Source organism: Amblyomma maculatum, chromosome 1 (genome assembly GCF_055883805.1).
Source record: "Amblyomma maculatum isolate TAMU_Amacu chromosome 1, ASM5588380v1, whole genome shotgun sequence".
In the NCBI taxonomy this organism is placed as follows: Eukaryota; Metazoa; Arthropoda; class Arachnida; order Ixodida; family Ixodidae; genus Amblyomma; species Amblyomma maculatum.
The window spans coordinates 120,221,506-120,244,371 of NC_139344.1; the positions used below are offsets into that span (position 1 = coordinate 120,221,506).

General features: G+C 42.5%; 1 protein-coding gene across 1 annotated transcript in view; it reads left to right on the forward strand.

The window, feature by feature from the left end:
- The window catches only part of LOC146203729 (ribonuclease H2 subunit B-like), a 38,656-nt gene that overhangs the window by 5,608 nt on the left and 10,182 nt on the right, over window positions 1-22,866 (forward strand). Inside the window, exons 4-9 of the mRNA XM_084588900.1 lie at window positions 343-407; window positions 847-952; window positions 5,495-5,659; window positions 13,388-13,469; window positions 20,933-20,999; window positions 22,698-22,775. Of these exons, the coding sequence (XP_084445026.1) occupies window positions 343-407; window positions 847-952; window positions 5,495-5,659; window positions 13,388-13,469; window positions 20,933-20,999; window positions 22,698-22,775 (563 nt within the window). The remainder of the gene's footprint in view (window positions 1-342; window positions 408-846; window positions 953-5,494; window positions 5,660-13,387; window positions 13,470-20,932; window positions 21,000-22,697; window positions 22,776-22,866) is intronic.

Sequence of the window (22,866 nt, forward strand, 5' to 3'; positions counted from 1 at the left end):
CTCCTTTTACTATGTGTTGTCCAGCATACTTTTACTCTGCATTGTTTCATTCTTTTACTTGTCCCCCACCGCAGCGGTGCGATGGTTAGGACACTTGGCCACTGTGCCCAAGGTTGCACTTTTTGATGGAGGTGAAAAGCAAAGTGCTCGTGTACTGTACGGTGTCGGTGCACGTTAATGAGCCCCAGGGGGTCGAAATTTCCGCAGCCCTCTACAATGGCGTCTCTCATAGCCTGAGTCGCTTTGGGACGTTAAACCCCATAAACCAAACCAACTTTTTACTTGTGCTCTTCTCTATGAGGCTATCATATTGATATACTGTACTACTGTTTTTGTGAACAGATGGCTCAGTGTACATAGCCACTCCAATGGATGCCCTCTTCTTTGCCTTGGCCCTCCTCTACAAGGTAGTATACTAACATACAGCTCATGTCTTGGTATCTTGAAGGCTCTTATAGCTCTTTAACGAACCTGCTGAGGGCCGCAGAGTTAGTGCTACTTGAGCATTTTTAGATTGGGGCAAAGGAAGACATAGGAAAAGGCATACAGGCAATGTGTGCTGTCATCTAATGCTTTACTTTAAGCAGTCACATGAGTTCTTAGGGAGTGTGTGCAGCACTGCATGGCCTTTTCCGGGTGTTTTCTAAGCTTATATTATGCGCCTCTGGAATAACACACCAGTTGGTTTTCAGTACTTGCATTGTTTTTGGTGCCATTTCTTGTCCCATCTTATTCACTTTTTTCGCAGTTATTTAATACAAGCTTTGTCGAACATTTTACGGTTGTGCTTTATTGATTACATTCAGCTGAAATGCAAAAGGATCAACCGATTGTCTATGATATTAGCACAGGGACAGGTTCCTGCCACTCCGGAATTGTGTGGAGAACTGTGTGTTGCTGGAAGTCGTCAGTTCCTGCGGTGATCACATGCATCATGTTGCAGATGTTAAAGGTGTGTCTGCTTTTTGTTATGGAAGTGGTCATATGAGTGTAGTATTAACAGTGAAATGGTATGTGCCCTGTAGACAGCCTTAGTCTAGAGCATATCTGCTAACAGTACTCTTTTGCTGCTGACATCGAACTATATCAGGTGGTCTTTCACATAATATGGTAGCTTAAGGCTATATGATAAAGAATATGTGGGAGATAATACATGTACAAATTAAGGAATTAATGATCAAGCAAGTAGTAAAGGGCATTATGCGAACAAGGATCCTCAAGGGGAGTCGCAGATGAGAGCCATTAGCCCTGACATGTCATAACCCTTAAGAGTGGGGCTTCCGAAAAGTTTTTCATCGTACAGTGCTTTGCTTTTAGTTTTAAGCTTTCTGGCTGGAGCTAGCATGCTTTCTTAATGCTAGCTGTGTATACTAGCTTGCATTACTCGAGTAGTTGATTTCATTGGGCTGTGTGGACAACATTAGTAAAACAGGAACTTTAAATGAAAAGACAGTCCGGTCAAAATACATATATATGTCAATGATAGAAATGCCTGAAAGTAGTGTTCAAGGAGGTAGATGCCTCTTTTGACTGCTCAACATGTCTACCCTTGCATAGGAGATGTGAAAAATATAAAAAGAAGAGCTACTGTCAACTCTAGTATTCAAGGAATTAGCATAGAAAAGACAAAGTGAAGAACGAAAGATGGCTTATGGAGCTCAAATTGTAGTGGAGGGCTCTGGGTAATATCTACCACTTGAGGTCCTTTAAAGGGACACTGCAGTTGTTTTCAAATGTGCCAATACTATAGATTTTTGAATCTGTGAAGTTATTTTTTCGATTATACGTAAAACACCTGCGCAATCGTCGACTGAATACGTGCAATTCAAATTTGTCGCGCCACGCTCATCAACTGCTACAGAGGAGGAAAGCGGAGAGAGAAACCTAGCTTTTCTGTCCGTCGTGACGTCACTGTGAGGAGCCGGAGGCATTCAGAGCCAACGGAGGGGGTTTTCGGCGTGCGCTGTTCCTCGTCTTGCGTGCGTTGTGGACGTACAAAACTCGTCAACTTAGTGTTTTGCACCTGATACAACACAACTTTGCATGTATTCGGATGCACGAACAGCTGTGGGCGCGACGATATAATCTTCTATTGTGTTAAAAGCTCGCGGCACAATGCGGCGTTGCTTAGAAGCGAGATAAATTCAAGCCAACTAAAGGAAGCATTCTACTCAAAGCAGTTTCGTGACTGTGACTATATGCAGTTTGTTCCTAATGTGATTTTTATAGGGCTCTGACAAAAAGGCATGGCTGAACCATGACGCGGTTCCTTCTATTTCCTTGCACAAAAGAGTCGGGACAGTCACTATTTCCTAGAACCGTGGTTATTAAAGGAAGAAAAGGGAGGTAATGCTTGTACTTCATAGCTCCATTACTTTCTGACTATTCAGGTCTCATTTGTATATGAACCATTGTGTTTAGCGTTGATTGCGATCCGTTCATGGAGTGCAATCTCGCGATGGGATGGGCAGACAGCATCGGTGCTAAACATAGACAACGCATCAGCAGCACGCGCTGATGATTTTTGTGAACTAGCAGATGATTAAGAAGAGCCCTCTGCTGTGCCGCAGCTAGGTTGTGAAGGCCTTGTGAGAACCTTTCCAGCATGGCACGTGCCTAATATGCTCCTGGAATCCTTACGGGAGCATTATTTGCGAGGTTTTCTTTGATACGTCCAAGCAAGCAATCATCAAAGTTGTTCATATATGGCCTTGTGATTTTGCACCCGTTGTTGCCTCATCATTTTTTATAGTCCTGTCTTGTTTGGGGATCCAAATTAATTTAGAAATGAAAATGACAAGGCTCTTGCAATAAAGCACATTTCGGAACATGGTTTTCTCGTGAAGGTATGGATGCGGAGGAGCTGCAGCTTGGCTTTCAACATACCCCAGCCGTCATTTCACTGAGCGTGTATTGTGAGAGTATGATACGTCTGCTAAATGTCCTATGACTCAAGCAGCATTCTGCGCGCATTTGACTTGGTCTCCAGCACAATGGCCCCGCCAATGCCTTGCATGCATTGCATGTTGTTCATTTGTCTGGTGGCAGCTGTGTACTGCTTCACCATTTCTATAAAATTCTTTGTTTCCCCCAAGGTACAACTGGCACTCAAGCAGGATTTAGTACACCAAGTCATTGGTCCACTTATCACAACAGTGACCTTTCGGGCAGGGCGGGAGGCCTGAGGCAGTAGTTGGCTAGGGCATTAATTGTTCGCTGCCCTTCCTTCCCAGGGATATGCGCGCTGAGGTTTCGCTGAGGGCCATGTAGTTTCTGCTAATAATGACACACACTACTTTTCAAAATGTCCTACTCTAACGAAAGCAAGTTTTCGTGCCAAACCTACACTCCCCACAATGGAAGTGCTGCATCGTTTGTGGGCGCATCTGGCACGGATACATGCGGTGAAAATCATGATGGTCATTTGTGTAGAAATGGCATGCCATAATGACATTCACAAAGTCGCAAAGAGCTGCGATCGGCACACAGCGCAGCGAAGGAGCAGCATCGGCAGCTTCCCCGGTCTTCAAAATCTCGTCACGCGACGTCTTGACCAATCACAGGCGGCGGCGCTACTCGCGGTGAGCCCCGTCACGTGGGCTGCATATTTTCGTTAAAAAAAAGGTAATTTTACTTTCTTCTGCCTAATTTCAATCTGATATTCGAGTTCGCAGCATGAAAAACTGGGTTTCTGCTGAAAGCCCAATTTTTGCAAAAAGTGCTGCAGTGTCCCTTTAACATGTGCTGACAGCCTCTTAGCTGTTACAGCCGGGACAGAACATCCGTCCCCTGGTTTGGTAGACGATTGCTCTAGCCACAGAACCATGCACTGTGGCGGGGCGAAAAAGGAAAGATACTGCATTGATAGACAGTAAGAAACATATTGTAACCCAGGAATATTTTGGTGTGGTAGCTTAAGATGCCATCAATCACAATTGCTAGATATTTTTTTGAAGAGAAGCTGTTTAGCAGCTCCCTTTTATTTCTATACACCAGTGAGCACAAAACTCTCGAAGTGTAGGCAGTAAAGGTTGGCATCCTAGGTCACGCTGACTATATATCATTGGTAAGGGCCACTCATCATATCAGCAGCAAGTGTGGGAATAGGTGCGGAGTCACAGAGTCGATCACACTTGCCTATAGCGCTCGAGCGGTCTGGAGTGGAGCAAGCAAAGCAGAACATTTTTGAGGATTTTTTACATTTGGCAAGGAGCTTGTACCCATGCTGTTCACAGGTCTCTTTGCCTGCCCTTGAGCACATGTTCTATGAGTGCAATCCAATTGAAATACATAAATCAAATAATTGATTCACAATACGGGAAAGGTGCACTGTCTGTCACACTTGTTTCTGTGGACACTTGAACCGCACCTAAAGGGAAGGAAGGAAGGAAAGTGAAAGTTAAAGTGAAAAGAGAGAGAGAGGGGCCATAGTGGAGGGCTACAGAATAGTTTCGACCACCTGGGGATGTTTAACGGGTGCTGACATTGCACAGCACACAGACTGCTCTTCGTTTCGCTTCCATCAAAACGCAGCCGGTGGCGGTTTGGATCGAACCCGGGTACTCTGGCACAGTAGTCGGGCGTCTTACCACTGCACCACCGCGGCGGGGCGAAATTACTTGGTGCTTCAGAATTTTGCTTTATTTCTTCCACACATTACTGCCGAGTGCTCTAGACAAGTGTGATAAACTCTGTACATGTCTGTAAAGTGAAAGATGGGGCAAGGAGCCCCATTCTTTTAATGACAACACTTCAAAGTTGGCCGAAATGTCCAGCATGGCCTCAATCGGCTTATTACTGCATCTAGTGATGGGAGGGCGGGGGGGGGGGGGGGGGGGTGATGTGGAAACACCAGGCTATGCTAGGGGAGGAAAGTTGGAATAAAGGCTACATTAATTGCTAGAAAGCATTGGCTTTATCAGTAAATCTCTAATCGCCTTTGCTGTTGTAAGAAAAAAAAATCTAAAACCACACTGCCTTCTTGAAGAATGCATGGAAAAAAAAACTTAGCAGTAAGTGGATGTGGGTGTGAGTGAGTAGGTGGATGCGAAAAACCTTCATGATCGAGTGTGAATGAGCCACCTTTCTTAGTGCGGAGGTCACCAGAAGTGGCATTGTGTGTGCAGATCACCCAGCTTATCGGACACAAATTCTGATTTCCCATGGCCATGCAGACCTTTATGGAGAAATCATGAAATGTCAGTATAGTTAGGTGTGTCCACAAGGCTATACATCAGTGTTTCAAAGGTACAGGCTTATTCTGCACTGCTCTGGAACATTGACATTACATGGTTGTGCTGTGTTGCTTCACTTATCAGAATTCTGCCTTAGTTGCTTTTGGACTTAACGTTTGTGCAAGGAGGCTGTTAAAGTAGCACTTGCTGCACTTTTTTGTGGTTGGGCACTAGGCTGCCTCAGTGCGACTGTTCCTTGTCCTTGATTCATACAGGCCATTATCCCTTTCTTTCTACCATTATCCATGCATGCTGCCCAGAGCTTGGCGAGGACCGAGCGTACCGCTACAATGAATCTAAGTGCCTTGCGTGGCTTACGAAGAAAGTGAAGGATGTGGCTGCCAGGTTGCAGCTGATTGGCTTTCCTCTTCCAGCAGCAGGCTTTGCCAGTGCCAATGGCAGTGGTGGCAGTCAGCCCAACAGCGGTGAGACTTTTTTTCCCACATTCTTTGGCTAAGAAGGCAATGAAATTGTTCACCACTTGGGCCACCCGTAGTTATCTGGACAGATGTAGTAATTCTGCAGTGATCTCAGTAGCTGCAGTGGCTGCATTAAAGGAACGAGAAAAATTGATGGGTTTGAAGGTCGGTGCGAAATTTTTTCAGTGTACAGAACAAATGCTTTACAGTGTTCGCACTAATTATGATTCTCTGCAGATTGAACTAGGGGCTGATGACAGTGGGTTCAAATTTAAATGTGAAAAGACTGTCTGCATACTACTTCCTAAGCAATGTGGCATCAGGCCTGGACCTAACATCTACTGAATATGTAGTCGGAGCCTTGCTGCTCATAAAGATCACCTATTTTTGGGTGCAGTAGTTGATGAAAACCTTTCCTTCATCATGCACATCAAATAGTGCACATCAAATAAAATATGTGAAAGCAATGAAACTGCTAAAAATCCGATGCCATCAGCCATGAGATATGGACTACGACTGTCTCTTGAGTCTCCTGAATAGTCTAGTCCTGTCACGCATTGACTTTTGCTCGAAAGTGTACAAGCCAGCATCAGTGTCCGCCCTAAAGATGCTTGGCCCAGTGTACCACCTTGGGCTTCGGCGCACTACTGGTGCTTTTCAAATACCGTTGGTCACTGGAATGATAAAGTTTACAGGCATAACTTATGCTAGAAAGGTCCTACCTCACCAATGCATCCATCTTGTCACTTTCTTTTTGACATAACTAGCACACAACTGTTTTGGCCACCAGAATAGGGAAGCGCACCTGAAGTTTGCTGCCACTGCACCAGCGCCACCACTCTCTCCTGGCGGTCGCCGGCAGAGCACATTGAGTCACTGAGCCAGCCTTGCAACTGCATTTGCCACTGCTTATTGTAAGCTGTTGTTTTTGAGGGTATGGCCGTTAATGCTGAAAAAAAAATGTTCACAATGAAAATTTTGGCTTCCACACTTTACAAGTACAGCGAAAGAGGACACGCGCCTACAAAATTTCATCATGAATGGCCTCCGTCTAGACCAGATTTTTATCCTATTGAAAAATATGGCATCATTTATTGCAGCCATATTTGTTTGTCAAAATTTTGCATGGAATTGTAACATTTAGTGACTGGACATTTCTCCATTATCGTCATTTACTGATAAGTGTTCATGTGGCCAAACGCAATTTAGAAAAAAATAGTAGTTAAAAGCCAAAATGTTGTCTTGCGCATTAACAAGCATTTGCTTATCAGCGATAGCTGTGCTTTCGGGATGCATGTGCGCTTTGATAGCATTAAAATAAATATAACAACCGAACAACCGCTTATCTCAGTGAAAGTTATTAACCAAATTAAACAAATTATGTTAACCATAACTTAGTGAGCAGTTGGTAGGTGCATTCCGTGAATGTTTTTGTTTTTCTCTTCATCCTCGCATTTCGCCTTCAGGACACTTATTTTGTGTTTAAATAAAGGTTATTTTCATTATTCTTTTTTTTAATTCCCTGAGCATGTGTAAGTGTTCTAAGCACAAAGGAGAAAGCATGCAACTGCACAAACAGATTTGCAGCCAATCTACACGTGCAAAACTTCCCCTTTCGAAGAGCAAGCGCACCACTCGTGCAGCGAAGCTGTGATCCTTAATACCCCATCAGATTGGCCATGCATATTGAAAACCTCAATGTTTCAGTGTTCAAATGACCTCTGCAAATGATGTAATTACTCCTTGGGAAATGCAGGCTGTAAAGCTGTAAATTGCGAAATGTCGTTTCTCAAGGTAGAAAAACACTGCTATGCAGCAGCAGTTTGTGTCCTTGCAGGCGAAGTGCAGGTACATTGAGTTTTGCACTGACGCCTCCAAGTCTTTTCTGGTCTCTTGTGCAGCACATGAACCCCAGTTCTCTAAATAAAGAAAGAAAGGAACAAACTCAGAATTATATTCACTGCCAAGTGTTGTGGTATCCTGCCAGCTGTAAGACATGGAGAAAAAATTATGCACATCTGTCATTTACAGACTCTCTATACACAGATTCCCTAAGCATGGTAACCTCTTTATGAGGGAAATGGAATAAGAACCCAGCAGCAAACTTTCTCTTCCACAACCTTGTGTATGCTCATAGAACAAAGCTTGAAATTACCATGTGTTGTGTGCCCAGTCATCGACACATTCCAGGTAGAGGCAGCTGGCAAATTTACCGTTTCAACCGCTCTAGAATACTACAGACATTGAGAAAATACATGGCATGACCTCAAACCACACATTACGAATGCGATTTGGCAACAGTGGCAAGAGAAATGTTATACAGCAACTGAAAACAAACTACATGTAGTAAAGCCAAGAATAGGAAGATATATCATAGAAAAACGAGACATATTTGGGGAAGTAGCTTTGTGCTGGTTGAGAATAGGACACATATATATGCAATGCATTCATATCTTTAAAGGGCCTCAGTCCACCCTCTGGTCGAAAATATTTCCTCTCATGGTGACTGTGAGACTTCGCCCCTGGAATGTAAAGCAGCAAACACTTTTTGAAAAGAGCAATTAGTAGTGCAGTTACAGCCACCGCAATCGACCGATTCTGTGGTGTTTCTCTCCTCCTGTTCCCTTGCAGAGGGTTTTCCCTCTCCTGCCTGACCGTCTAAATTCCGCCATGCTTCTGCAAGCCAGATTCTCCTTCCTCCCTCCCTCGCGTTTGGCGGGAGGTGTAATGTCGGTAGGAAGGCTTTAGGAACGGTGTAGCACACAGAACAGCCGCAGAAGTAGGGAAACTGCATGCATGGCAATGAAACTGGCGAGAGAGAAGCACGCAGTGAGCAGCTCACACAATTACTGGTCTCCGCCTACTCTTCACCCGTTATTAAGAGAGATGGATAAGCTCACACAGTCTTGGGTATTGACGTCACCATCTAGGTTCAGCAGCCAGAGTAAAGAGCAGGGAAACTGGCTTTCGTAGGGAAGCACGAGAGAACTTCTATTAGTATTTTTGCTGCTTTCCGGCATGCGCATAGTTGTAGTATTTTGCAGAGACTATCTCCGATACCTGATCGAAGCTTTGGGCTTATTTGTTTAAAATGCCATATCCTGTTCAGGGGTTCTTTAAGCAACGCTCTGGCATTGCATTGCTCGAGATGTGGTGACTGAATATCGATGTTTTAATCATCTATCGGAGGCCAGAACAAGAAATCGGATGTTATTTCCTAGAGTTGTACATAAATAAAATACCCATGCACTTGTTTTCTTTGTTGACAATATATTGTTTTCTTTGAAAACAGTTATAATTTGAATTTTTATCAAAATTAGGTTTTTTTACATGAAATTTTTATACAAATATGGACCTCAGTTTGTTCCTTAGCTGAAGAAGATGACCGAGTTTTTTTTTTTTATTCCAGCTTGTCAAGGGCCTTGCACTTCTTGCCTGTGTAAGAAATGTAATGAGGAGTTTTGATTTGAACTGTTTGATGAATTTTGATAATTTTCAGGGATGGCTTATCTTCGTCTTATTACAATACATTCTAAGTTTCATTGCCTTAGCACAAATAGAAAAAGAAGTTGTAGTTGTCATGGTGAGTTATCAAGTGTCTCAGCTTAGGAAAACTATCATTTAAAAAATCACGAGGATGTACTAATCGTTCGTGCTTAAGTAACTTTTAGGTAGTTCATTATGCGGGATAAGGCCAATTGCAGGTTCTTTATTACATGTTTCTAGAAATCTGAGCACTTTAAAAATGAATTTTAATTTTTCTGTTGTCATTGTATGTCACATATTCGATAATTTTTTTCTTATGGAATAATTAAAATTTGGAACCCAGAAGGTACCTTATCTTGTTCCCAATAAACTTTTAATTCAGAAACCACCTTGAAAGCAGCCTTTGGTAAAAGAGGTTGGAAATGTTTGTTTTCCTAATGCTTATGCTCTTACAAAAAATGCAAACTGAGAAAAATGAGTTAAAAATTTCAGAACATGCTATTCAAGTTTAGGGGCTAAATATATTGTTACGGTTGGGATGAGCTTATTCACAAATGAACGCAGATGATGGGGGATGGACTCGAGGCAAAACAGGCAGCCAGGCCAACGTTCCTCACACTTCGTCAGCCTCTTCTTCACACCACAGTCACTTTCACTTCTTTTCTATCATCGTTGCGTAGCACATGACAATATCAAAGTGACCTGGTGCATACGTTGGGCTATCCTTTTCAACACGACACTGCTCTGTGCCGATTTCTTCAAGTTGTTTCTTTTTGTCTCAGCTTTTCAGTGATCTAGAGCCCTTATTTGCGCTCTTGAAATACTTTTCTTGGTTGCTTGCTGGTCGTGCATCTTCGTCGAGCACTTCAGTTAGACAGGCTCCCAGTGGTGCAAGACCAGCGTTCGAGGGTCACATGCACTCTTAGTCAAACCGAGCTTGTCTCGGTTTACCAGCCAATCCGCTGTTGCCATGGCTCAAAATTTGCCCTTTCTTTCTGTTTTTCTTTTTAGCTGTCTGCTGTACTCGCAAAAGCAGTCCTTTTTGACTAGAGAGCACGAAAAATAAGCATTCTAACTTGGGGATACACTTCATGTTCAGCTTCTTGCCCGCTATGCGGCTGTGTCTTGAAATCAGCGTTCATATATGCTTGCACTGGTGAGTGCACACCATCTCTCAAAACAAGTTAATTCTGCCACTGCGCAGGTGAGAAGGTTCTTTAGCACATGCATAATCCAAAACATAAAAAAATGTAAATACACATTTTTTGCTGAATTCTGGGATTTTAGCTCCGTATTCCCTCCTTAAAGCCTGTACATGTCGGCTTTCAATAACTTTTGCAGATTTTATTATACACAGTGAATGAATATTAGGCCCTATACACCTTGTTATTACTCCTTGGGGACCTAACACCCAGCATATTTTATTGACCTGAGTTGACATGTTATTTCTGGTTGGCACTCTTTGGCCTCTGATGCCCTTGCACCATTAAAGTTCACTTTCATCATAATTATGAGTCTCTGGAATGAAACTGGTAATTTAATAATAATTAAAAAAGAGCAAGATTTTAAGTTTGCAAGCCACCACTTGTACTCCGTTTCATACATCAAGTGCAACACTGCCAAAGCTAGAGCCCTGGCTTGTGCTCCCAACATCCGTGATGAAAAATAGTGCCTGCTTTTGACGAGAAGAAATAATAGTTGCTTTGTCTGCAAGCTTAATAAATCTTACATTTGCCATCACCTCCACAAAAAGCACCTTTTTAAGGAGAAAAGATCAGGTTCGATGAGTTTGTATGTTTTGTTTGTCGTTTCCGTTCGTGCCACATTTTTGCTGCCCCGCGTTTTCGTTCGTGTCGCGTTTTCGCTGCCCCGCAACCCTGCCAGCGGTGCTCTCCATGCAGCGCAACGCAGCGATCTCGATTGCCTCTTCTGAGCGGATTTTTTCTATAAGATCCGCACTGCGAAGATGTCCAGGCACGCGAAGCAAGTTATTGCAAGCGTGTATGCTCGCAATAAAGCCCGTTTCCGCAGAAACCACTCGGCTACGAAACGAGCACGTAGTGATATGCTTCTTTTTTTTTTCTTGTGGACTACTTGCGTAGCTTTCATTGCGTTGCACCTGGTGTATGAAATGGAGTATAGTGACAGTTTTGGGACTGTTTTTCTAACAAGTATTTGTATGTCACAACTTCAAGTACCCGTGTCCGAACCCGACTGTGACAACCGCATTCTGATGGAAGTGAAATGCAAAGATGTCTATGGGCTATGTGTGATGTTAGTGCACAGTAGTATCTCCAGGTTTGTCGAAATTATTCCACAGTCCTCCATTACAGCATCTCTCTTTCTTTTCTTTCACTCCAACCATCAGTCATTCCCTTGCAGTGTGGTTAAAGTGTCCACCGAGCAAGTGTGACAGATACTGCACCTTTCCTATAAACTTATTTATCAACTATGGTAAACCATGTTGAGAGACAGGTTGCCTGATGTTGCAGTTTGCTGCAGCCAGGACAGCCACAACATTGCCGATGTCTTCACCGCTTAAACTAGCTCGAAAGTTTTTGCAAGGCGAAATGAGTGATGGAATGCCTATCGCTCCCTGCTTTACTTAGCCTGATTAAATGCCATTTCTGTGAGGCAACATTTTTGCTGGTACTTCAGAGGCATTTTTATTGAAAATATGGTTGTGTCCTTTCATTTCATTGGCCAAATCCTGCCTTCACAGTGTTTAGAAAAGGAGATTTTACAACCTAGCCCAGCTTTCAAAACATTGCTCAATCACTCAGCTGACTGTGTGACTGCCATTGATGCACACTTGTAAGCAAGGATAAGGAAAGCCCTCTCCCATTTTTTAGCCACGTCACGGGGGTTCAACTGCTGTACCCAAGGTTGTGGGATCGAATCTTGGCTACGGCGGCTACTTTTGAATGGAGGGGAAAAGCAAGATGCCCATTTGCCTATGTGCTGTGTGATGTCAGTGCTGATTAAAGAACCTCAGGTGGTCGAAATTTCTGGAGCACTTCACTTGGCATCCCTCATGGCCTCAGTTGCTTTGGGACATTGAACCCTAAAAACTAAGCCAAAAAACTAAGCCAAACCTCTCCCATTTAAAACTACGGCGTCTCTCATAGCCTGAGTCACTTTGGGACGTTAAACCCCACAAATCAATCAATCAATCAATCAATCAATCAATCAATCAATCAATCAATCAATCAATCAATCAATCAATCAATCAATCAATCAATCAATCAATCAATCAATCTCCCATTTAAAAAGAATTTATGCCATGAACATGCTTCGTTTTGATTATCTACCTATTGCTTGTCTGATTGTTGCATAAAAATTAGGCTCCTAATTTTTTGCTCCTTTCCATATGGTGAAGAAGCAGCAGCTATAGCTTTGCCACACCTTCCTCAATAGCGCTAATTGCAAAACCAAATGGATTTATGGGAACAAAACGCACACTCATGAGAGTACCCAATTCCTATTCTCGACATTCTCGGTGTAGCGGGTGAATGCAAGAAGTTTAGTTGTGACATTCAATGGCATTGCCACTGCTGTTCATCTTGTAGAAAGGCCCATATGCAGCTCTCATTGCAAAACAATATATGTAGCAGCATCATGTGGGCATGAATCTTAAAAAGTATGTGTGCTTGTTGCGTCAACCGAGGTGGCAAAGAAGGGGAGATGAGGCTTGTGCATCAGGCGTCCATGCTGAGAAGCCCGTTTATTGACGAAGTGCCGGATATTTATATAGCTCGATCTATATCACAGATAACGACACAATCCAAAAACGACACAAGTACAGTCACAATCCATAGAACAGAAACCGAAACGGGACAAAACCGAAACTAGAACGGAATCTATAGAAGACACGATATAACAGTGCTCATTACCTTTGCTGCTACATAAGAGTCTACACACAAAGAAGCAGGCAGATAAGGTCACTTGATTGTCTATTTTAATTTATTTTGCTATTTCAGGGTCGTGTACTGTCTAGTAAAGTTCAAAGGTGTAGATATGCACGTCTACTTTTACATTTTTATCATGGCCAATCATTTTATTTTTAATTTGCCTTGCAGTTTGCTTGATCATTATGTAGCTCCTTCTGAACAGCATTAAGCCAGAGACTTTAAGTATGACAATAGGGGTGTGGTTGAACTGCTTGGTGACTTTGCATTTGATAGCACTGAGATTTGGACTGCATGAGAGAATGCTGTTTACTACCTTTTTTTCCTGCATCTATTTTAGAGGACTATATGATTGCTGCACATGGTATTATGGCCAAATACATTCCACCGACGGTGGCCACAGCCTTGAAGTCATCACTTGGGTATGTGATTCTTGTTGCAAGCTGCACAAATATATTTCAATGCTTTTAGGCTTGCAAATTGCAGCAGTCCTGCTGGCACTGTGAATGCATTACACTTGAGGCTGAACGTTGGGTAAGAGAAGATGAGTGGATTTTCAAGCATGAAGTGCACTCAGGTGTTAGCATTTTTTCGGGCACAAAATGTATGAAACAGAGTATTTGTTAGAGTAATACTGAAGCTCCCTTAGTCCTCAAAGGCGTCGAAAGCTACCCTACACTTATGGTGGCGTTCAGGTACAGAAAAGCGCAGCTGCAATGGCTATAGCAATAGCAGTATAAAAATTTTGTGGCACATAGTAGAAAATTTCATTTTGTGGTTCTTGATAGCCAGACAGTAAGTTATGTGTTCCGGTTTACACAACCTATCGATGCAAGACGTGGCAAGATGAACAGTCGTTTTATGACCAATGGCATACATGTTAAGGGTGAATGCGTCAAATGAAATTGCCAGCTTGGCCAAAATCTTTTACACTTAAGTAACATTTTCCATAATCCTCAAGTCTTAATGTCCTCAGTGACAAAAAATAGTATTAATGAATTTGATGTGGGACCATGTGGGGTCATCAGAAATTGATTTAATTGTGCTTATGATGGTTTTGGCACGTTGTGGATTCCATAGATTTCTAGCAACAGGCCCGCCATCTTATTATCATTATGTAGAGGAGAAGTCAGATTATCAGAGCTGCTGTTGGTTGCAATGCCTCATTTCTGTGACCAAAATCAAAAGCAGACGAGGGGATAAACAGAGGAAATGAGGAATTAAACTAGGGTTGAGTTTCACAGCTTTCACTTTCCTGCAATTGCTAATGCTCATCCCTTCAGCATTTTGTAACGAATGACAATAGTATTGATTGCTTTTTGCACATGAATCTCGAGATGTTGAGGAGTGCAATAAAGCTCTCGATTATTCTATGTACCTGTGCAATTGCTGTTAAAGGTTATTTCTGTAAGAAACATTTTCATATAAATGTGTGTGCTGGAGTTTTAATTTAATGGGTATTGTTAAGCTAGAAAAATGAACGACTAATAGCTTTATTGCACAGAACAGGGCATTTGTAAACATGCTAGCCTAAACAGTTTTGCATTTCCTCCTATTTAACACCTTGAGCTGACTTCATGAGGGTGACAGTTGTAGTTACCCAGCAATTATATTACCCAGCTTAATACGAAATGTAGTTCTCAAATAAGCTTAAACATATTTATATTAGTGCCAACTTTGGCTGAATTTTATGCAAAAAAAATTAATAAATGAAAACTTCTTTAATTTCTCATTGAAGAGTTAGATCTATGGCTGCTGAAGGACTTGGCCATTGGACTGACTGTCTGAGTGGTGCCCTCTTTGCGGGTCTTTGCTTCTTGAGTTATGCAACATGGTGCATTTTGTTCACCAGCGAATATCTGCATTTGTTGCCTTTGTTTTTTGAGCAAGGAGTGCAAGTCTTACTTCCTCAGCAACACAGTGTTGTCCTTCTTAATGCATTCCCAGATGACTGTGCTAATTACTGGATTACACAACATAGCACTTAATTTCTTTGAAAGTAGTTTGAAATCAATGCAGTTGAGCCTGGATATATCAAATTGTTGTTTATATCGAACGTTTATAACATTCCTTTGAAACGTCAATGAAAATGTAACGGTGCTCTTCAATCACTTCTCACACGTGAAGGGTCGCCTGCGCAGCCTTAGGTACCTGCTGCCAGCGCTAAAGCGATAAAGCTGCATGATGAGGTCAACGTAGAGGTGTCCTTGAGGGTGGCCCTCTGTTTGCTGAACTTCCTCGCCTCATCACTACCATGCAGTGTAGTTAACGTAGCTAAATAAAGACTAGCAGTGGCATTTGCCTTACATACTTCACTAGTTTCGTTGCTGGAGGCGCTGCAGAAGCCAGCTTTGAAGCTCAAGTTCATCAGCTCTGAAGCCATCTTTCTGTGTTCGCTCAAGTTACTCTATGTATAATGTGCTGGTAATGCGGATATCTGGGCGATATCTGGGATCTCACGTGCAGATATCTGGGAGTTGGTAGGAATACATAGCTAACATGAGCGCATAAACACGGGCACAGAGAGAATATAGGACGCAACAAGCACTTGTAGTGTCCCTATACTCTCTCTGTGTCCATGTTTATGTGCTAATGTTAGCTATGTACTAGGAATGGTTTTCGACGCAATGTACGAGAGTTGTTCGATACAGACTGAGACTGGGTCTAGAGCGCTTTGCTGTGCGTTCGCTGCGCCCTGTGTCGGCATTTTTGGTAAACATTGTGGCACTACTAATATCACATCATATGCCCCGTCACTGTGGCTCTCATGCATTGGCAGCAATATTTATTCAAGCAGGATATAGTATTTCATCACCTTTAAGCGTACTGGTCGTGTAACCCATGTGAACCTTGCATGAGCACCGCTCTGCTATAAAATTTTGTGTGTGATTTATCCGAATTGCCTTGGACACATACGCCTATTTGATGAGTGCGTTTGGTGGCGAGGTTATAGAAGAAGGAGGGCAGGCACAAGGACGCTTCTGAATGCATTTCCTCGGCTGTCCCCACTGCCATCAATGTGGCAACGTGGCGATCAGTCCCTTTCACCCACGCTCCCAGTCACGAACCTCTTCCTCCTCCTCGTTCTGTTTGCATATTCCTGCACGAATCTGCAACAGACATCACGTCTAGTGCGATTTGTTTTTGGTGGTTCAAGGACTTCGAAGAGGGCAGGGGTTGCAGGGAGGTGATGGTGCACCTGTCACAGGCGTTTCTGAGGAAACCATAAGCACAGTGGCTGCAATGACCATAACTGACGGGCACCACACTGTCAGGCAACTTTCCCAATACCTGAAGATTTCAGTAGGAAGCACCCACAAAATTTTGAAAGGATGTCTTCGCATCTCAAGAATTGATGCGCAGTGGATCCCCCGCCTGCTTCTGTTAGGCGACAGGCTAACACGTATAGACATTTGTCTTTAGTGGATGCAGTGTCTAGAAGAGGAGGTGAAGATTGGTGGGAGACTATTATTACTGCAGATGAGACCTGGGGATATAGCTATGACCCAGAGATGAAGTCCGAAGATCTCACTGCATTGAGAAGAAGAGGCTGCCTCGGCCAATGAAGACCAAGGCACAAGGTCAGCAAAAAAGGCAATGGCCATCACATTTTTTTAACACAAAGGGGGAATTGTATACACCCATTAAATTCCTACAGACCAAACAGTAAATTCCACATATTGCAGAAGTGTTTTAGAGGTGCTGATGAAGGAACACAACTAAAATAAAAAGGTTTGAATTTGCAGAAAGTTGAAAATTGCACCATGACAATGCAGGGGCATATGTTGCGAACCCTGCGGTCCGACTTCTCGCTCAGAAAAGTATTGAAACTGTCCATCAGCAACCGTACAGCCCTGACCTGGCCCTCTGACCTGGCCCTTCAGGTACCCAACGGCTAAAAAGGAACTAAACGAATGTCAATTTGATATGACGCTGAATGCAGCGGTGGCGTAGCGGTAGAACATCCGCCTCGCATGCAAGAGGACCGGGGTTCAAATCCCAGTGCCGCGCAATTCTCCACTGGATTAAAAAAAAAAAAAAAAAATCCGCATGTCGATGGAATTGCATAAGCAGGTTTGGGGTGCGACCTGATGCCGGTGAACATCTCCGGCAACGCACTGCCTCACCAGAACAGGAGTTGGCCACCCTGGTGCAGTAATTGGCCGCAACCTCTCATGGTTAGTTCCATAAAACCTCGGCCCTCAGTCACCAGCGGCTGCGGAACAACTGGCCACGGTGGCTGTCAGACCTGTGACGCAGCAGGGGGTGCTAAGAATTCCTGGCTCCGCAGGACAGGCCGCCATTGGAAACTGACCCTGGCAACGTTTAACGCTAGAACCCTAGCTAGTGAAGCTAGTTTAGCAGTGCTGTTAGAGGAACTAGACGGTATGAAATGGGATGTCATAGGGCTTAGTGAAATTAGGAGGCCGAGTGAGGAATATACTGTACTGAAGGATGGGCATGTACTGTGTTATCGAGGTTTACCAAAGAGGCGAGAACTAGGAGTAGTTTTCCTTGTCAATAAGTATATAGCAGGCAATATAGATGAATTCTATATAGTATTAATGAGAGGGTGGCAGGCATCATAATTAGGCTTAATAAGCGGTATAAACTGAAGGTTGTACAGGTCTATGCACCTATATGCAGTTATGATGACCAGGCAGTTGAAGCTTCTACGAAGATGTAGAATCGGCAATGCGAAAAGTAAAGACGCAGTATACTGTACTAATGGGCGATTTCAATGCCAATGTAGGGAAAAAACAGGCAGGAGACCAGGCAGTAGGTGACTATGGCGTTGGCTCTAGGAATAGCAGGGGGAGTTACTAGTTGAGTTTGCAGAGCGTAGTAACCTAAGAATCATGAATACCTTCTTCAGCAAACGGAAGAACCAGAAATGGACATGGAAAAGTCCTAACGGGAGACTAAAAATGAAATTGACTTCATACTGTGTTCAACCCCCGCCATTATGCAAGATGTAGAGGTATTCGGGAAAGTGCGATGCAGTGACCATAGGATGGTGAGGTCCCGAATTAGCCTAAATCTGAAGAAGGAACGCAACAGATTAGTAAGAAAGAAATCCATCAACGAATTAATGGTGAGGGGAAGGGCAGAAGAGTTCAAGATCTCGCTACAGAATAGATATTCAGCTCTAACCGAGTATGGCGACATTACTCTAGAAGCAATGAACAATAATTTCAGAGATATCATTACTGAGTACGCTGTAGAAGTAGGCGGTAGGATAATTAGAGAGGATACCGGTAAGCTGTCTAAGGAAACGAAAGATTTGATTAAGAAATGCCAGAGTATGAAAACTTCCAATCAAACAGACCAGATAGAATTGGCAGAGATATCAAAGCTAATCAATAAGCACAAAGTGGCCGATATAAGGAAGTATAACATGGAGAAAATTGAGCATGCTGTAAAGAAGGGGGAAGCCTTAAAGCGGGGAAGAAGAAATTTGGCATAGGCAAAACTCAGATGTATGCAATAAGGGACAAGGCAGGCAGCGTCATCACAAATATGGACAAGATAGTCAAAGTAGCTGAGGAGTTCTATACAGATCTCTACAGTAGCCAAAGTAGTCGGGACCGTAATGAGATTGGCGGTAGGGAGAAACGGTCAGACGTTCCACCAGTGACGAAGGACGAGGTCAAGAAAGCATTAGGAACTATGAAAAGGGGGAAATCAGCTGGAGAGGATCAGATAACTACAGATTTGTTAAAGGACGGGGGGGATATCGTGCTAGAAAAACTGGCCACCCTGTATATGCAGTGCTTGGTGTCATCCACGGTACCAGAACCGTGGAAGAATGCAAACATTATTCTCATTCATAAGAAAGGAGACTCTAAGGACCTTAAAAATTAGACCAATCAGCTTACCTTCTGTTACGTATAAGGTATTTACTAAGATAATGGCTAATAGAATCAGGACAACCTTAGACTGCAATCAAGCAAAGGATCAAGCAGGTTTTCGGAAACGGTACTCTACTATCAATCATATCCATACCATCAACTAGGTGATATAGAAATGCTCGGAATATAACCAGCCCTTATACATAGCATTCATTGATTACGAAAAAGCATTTGACTCAGTTGAAACCTCGGCGGTGATGCAGGCATTGCGAAATCAGGGAGTAGACGAGCCATACGTGAAAGTGCTAGAAAATATATATAGTGGCTGTACAGCAACCATAGTTCTGCATAAAAAAAAGTAACAAAATTCCTATAAAGAAAGGTGTTAGGCAAGGAGACACGATCTCCCCAGTACTATTCACAGCTTGCTTAGAGGAAGTATTCAGAGACTTGGAATGGGAGAAGTTAGGGATAAGGGTAGATGGAGAATACCTTAGTAATTTGCGATTTGCTAATGACATTGCCTTGCTAAGTAACTCGGGGGATGAACTGCAAATAATGATTGATGACCTAGGCAGGAAAAGTAGAAAGGTTGCCTTAAAAATCAATATGCAGAAGACTAAGTTAGTGTTCAACAGCCTCTGGAAGGAACAGCAGTTTACATTAGGTAGCGAAATACTGGAAGTAGTAGGTGAATATGTCTACTTAGGACAGGTAGTAACCGCAGATCCGGACCGTGAAATGGAAATAACAAGAAGAATAAGATTGGGATGGAGCGCATTTGGCAAGCACTCGCAGATTAAGACTAGCAGCTTACCGGTATTGCTCAAAGGAAAGTATACAACAGTTGCATCTTACCTGTACTCACCTATGGGGCTGAAACATGGAGGCTAACCAAGAGGGTTTTACTTAAGTTGAGGACAACTCAGAGGGCTATGGAATGAAAAATGGTAGGGGTAACATTTAAAGATAGGAAGCGTGCAGATTGGGTCAGAGAAATAACTCAAGTTACTGACATTCTAGTGGAAATTAATAAGAAATGGGCATGGGCAGGACATATAATGCGAAGAGAGGATAACCGATGGTCGCTTAGGGTAAGAAACTAGATTCCAAATGAAGGAAAGCATAGCAGGCCGCGGCAGAAAGTTGGTGGGCGGGTGAGGTTAAGAAGTTCACAGGGGTTAAGTGGATGCAGCTAGCACAGAACTGGGTTAATTGGAGAATTATCGGAGAGGCCTTTGCCCTGCAGTGGGTATAGTTAGGCTGATGATGATGATGAATACAGTCCAGTATTTTGAGGCGGTTTTCAAATAAATGGTTAAGAATGGCTTCGCCCATTTTTTTCATGCATGACAGAAATGGAGGGACAAGTGCATATCGCTAAATGAGGAGTACTTTGAAGGTGATGAAATTCCTGATGAGTAATTTTCAAAAATAAATGTTTTAGAAAATCAGTCTCAGTTTTTATTAAACAACCCTCGTATTTTTGCTTGTAGGTCACAGATAAGCCATTTTATTGCCATTTTTTATATATAAAATTATTTATGTATTAGAACTATTTCGTGATCCTCTTGAAGTTCAGTCCGGGTTCATGTTTTTATGTAACACAAACACCTTAGCCTAATTTGCTGTCTTTGCTGTTTGCTGTCTCCCATTTGCTGCAAACGACATACACGCTGCAAGCTAGAGCAAAATTTTTTATTTGGAAACCACTTAATTTGTGCTTGCAGTTGTTTGCGGGCCCATTTGACCAACTAACAGAAGTTGCTTCAGGGGCTTGCCTGACTCGCTGAGGTTTCAAAATAAATCTCTTAGAAAATGCTGCAGGGTAGCTAGTATCACCAAGCATTTCATGCTTTGAGGTACTATCATATTTTTAAAACTGCTGTTCAGTTGGCCACGGCTGACAATGCCAAGTTTGCGTCTTTCTATAACTGGCACTTTTGATAGAGCAAAATTAATAGTATCATTACAATGCCACTTTTAGTGCAGAATCTACAGTGGCGCTTAAAATGCATGTTGGTGTGCTGCAGCCTGGGTACAAGACCGACCACAACTGTAGGGAAGGAAAAGCAAATGCCAAGCTCATATCAGCCAAAGGTATCATTCTGTGTTCACTTTTATTGCAGCACAACTGTGTCTGGCTTTCCATATTGTTTGTGTATTAATGTTCTTAATTTAGTATTTGCTTCAGAAGATGTGACCAGAGCACTTTGAGGCAGTCACGTGCAGCCATTTCTTTCTGTGGCATTTTAGATTATTGCCAGTTATTTATTTATTGGACCTGCATTGCCTTACATCATTACAGCAGTGGCATTATGGCATTACAACTGCTTAATAAATCAAGGGTGACTGAGAATGACAAGCATTCCTGACTTGATGACAGTTGAATGCACTTTCTAGTATTTTGCTGCTGCCTATAGTCATTTTTCGTTTGTGTATACAAGCTTGCCCCGTAAACATTTTCAGATCTACTCCAGCTTAATTATGTATTTTTTATGACTATGCCTGCTTCACACCAACCACAACGTTAATTATTGGTTGGTTTTTTCTTGCGCATTTTCTCATTGGGCCATTGCCTCTTATTTTGTTAAAATTATTCAGTGCAGTTAAAACTAATTTCTGATCTTATAATTATAATTTGCAATTTATGAGCTGGAGTGATGAGCTGAATAAATTTCCTGGAATAATATGGGTAGTTAAAAGAGGAGTAACTGAAAGCAACTGAAAGTGACTGGCTTTCGTCATACAATAGACATCCTGCTCTTTGCTTTTGCTGATTCAATATATGCTGAATGCAGTTCCTGACAGCTGGGAAAACTATGTTGATTTCTGAGGATCTTATAGTATGGGGGTTTAATAGTGAAAGACTTCGGATCGTAAAGCACATGGACACTTTTTGCACTTTGCCAGTGGTCTCTTAGGAAAGATTCAAATAGTAACCTTGTTCTTCCTCCTTCCAAGTTTTTTTTTTGGAAAAGAGGTAGAAGCCTTGTAAGTACTCCAGTGCTATGAGTCGTTGTCATTGCCACTTCTATAGATTTTCTGTACTGAAAGCAGTAATCTTATTAAGAATGTTAATTTGAGTCTGAACTCTGTTGTGTTTGCCAGCAATATTGGCAAATCTCAAGAAACCTTTGCCAGTAGATACTATGTGGTAAGAACAGAAACATTTGCAGGTGTACTGAAATAGCAAGATGAGGATAAAAAAATACCAGCTAGTGCTGTTGAGTTACTAGAAACAGTGCAAAATGCAGAGGAGAAATGGGGTAGTATCTATTATTATGCTGTTGCATAGAATGATTAACAATGTTGGTGAACTGCTTCTGGTATGGTTGAATCGTGGATAACATTTTTCAGCACATTTAATGTTTCAAACATAGTTGTTTGGAAATAATTCTGTACGTGCACAGCTATAGTACTGACCTTGTTAACTTTGCTAGCTTTTTGCGTGGCTAACATTATTTTGCTTCCGAGCACTGTACTATGAGGCATTCCTTGGTCCAAGGGTGAATAATAGGTAAATGTGTGCAACTAAACTCTTTGGAGCTTGCAATGTTTGAAGGTATCCTGCATCATATTGAGGCAGTGAAAAAGGCTACAAAGAGATGGACAGCGGAATGAAATGTGGAGCTTCACACTTTTCAATTCTGTTTGCTTTATAGCTCTCTGTGGTACGCCACTAGCATTCTAAGTAAAACCAACAATGTCTTTTATGTTTTTTTTTTCTAGCTTCTTATGTCACCACCTTAACATACGGGCAAATGTGCATATGGCAAAAGTGTTATTTTTTTGTAGAAGCACAGGTCCAAACGAGTGCGGTTTGAGGAAGACGGCAAGAAAGCGCAGAAAATATCTGTGCCGAAGTCACCCAAGGTAACTGCAACTCCCTATCTGATTGCAACTAGCTGGCGTACATAAAAATCTTAGGTGGAAATAAGGCTGTTTTTACACAGAGAGGCATTGC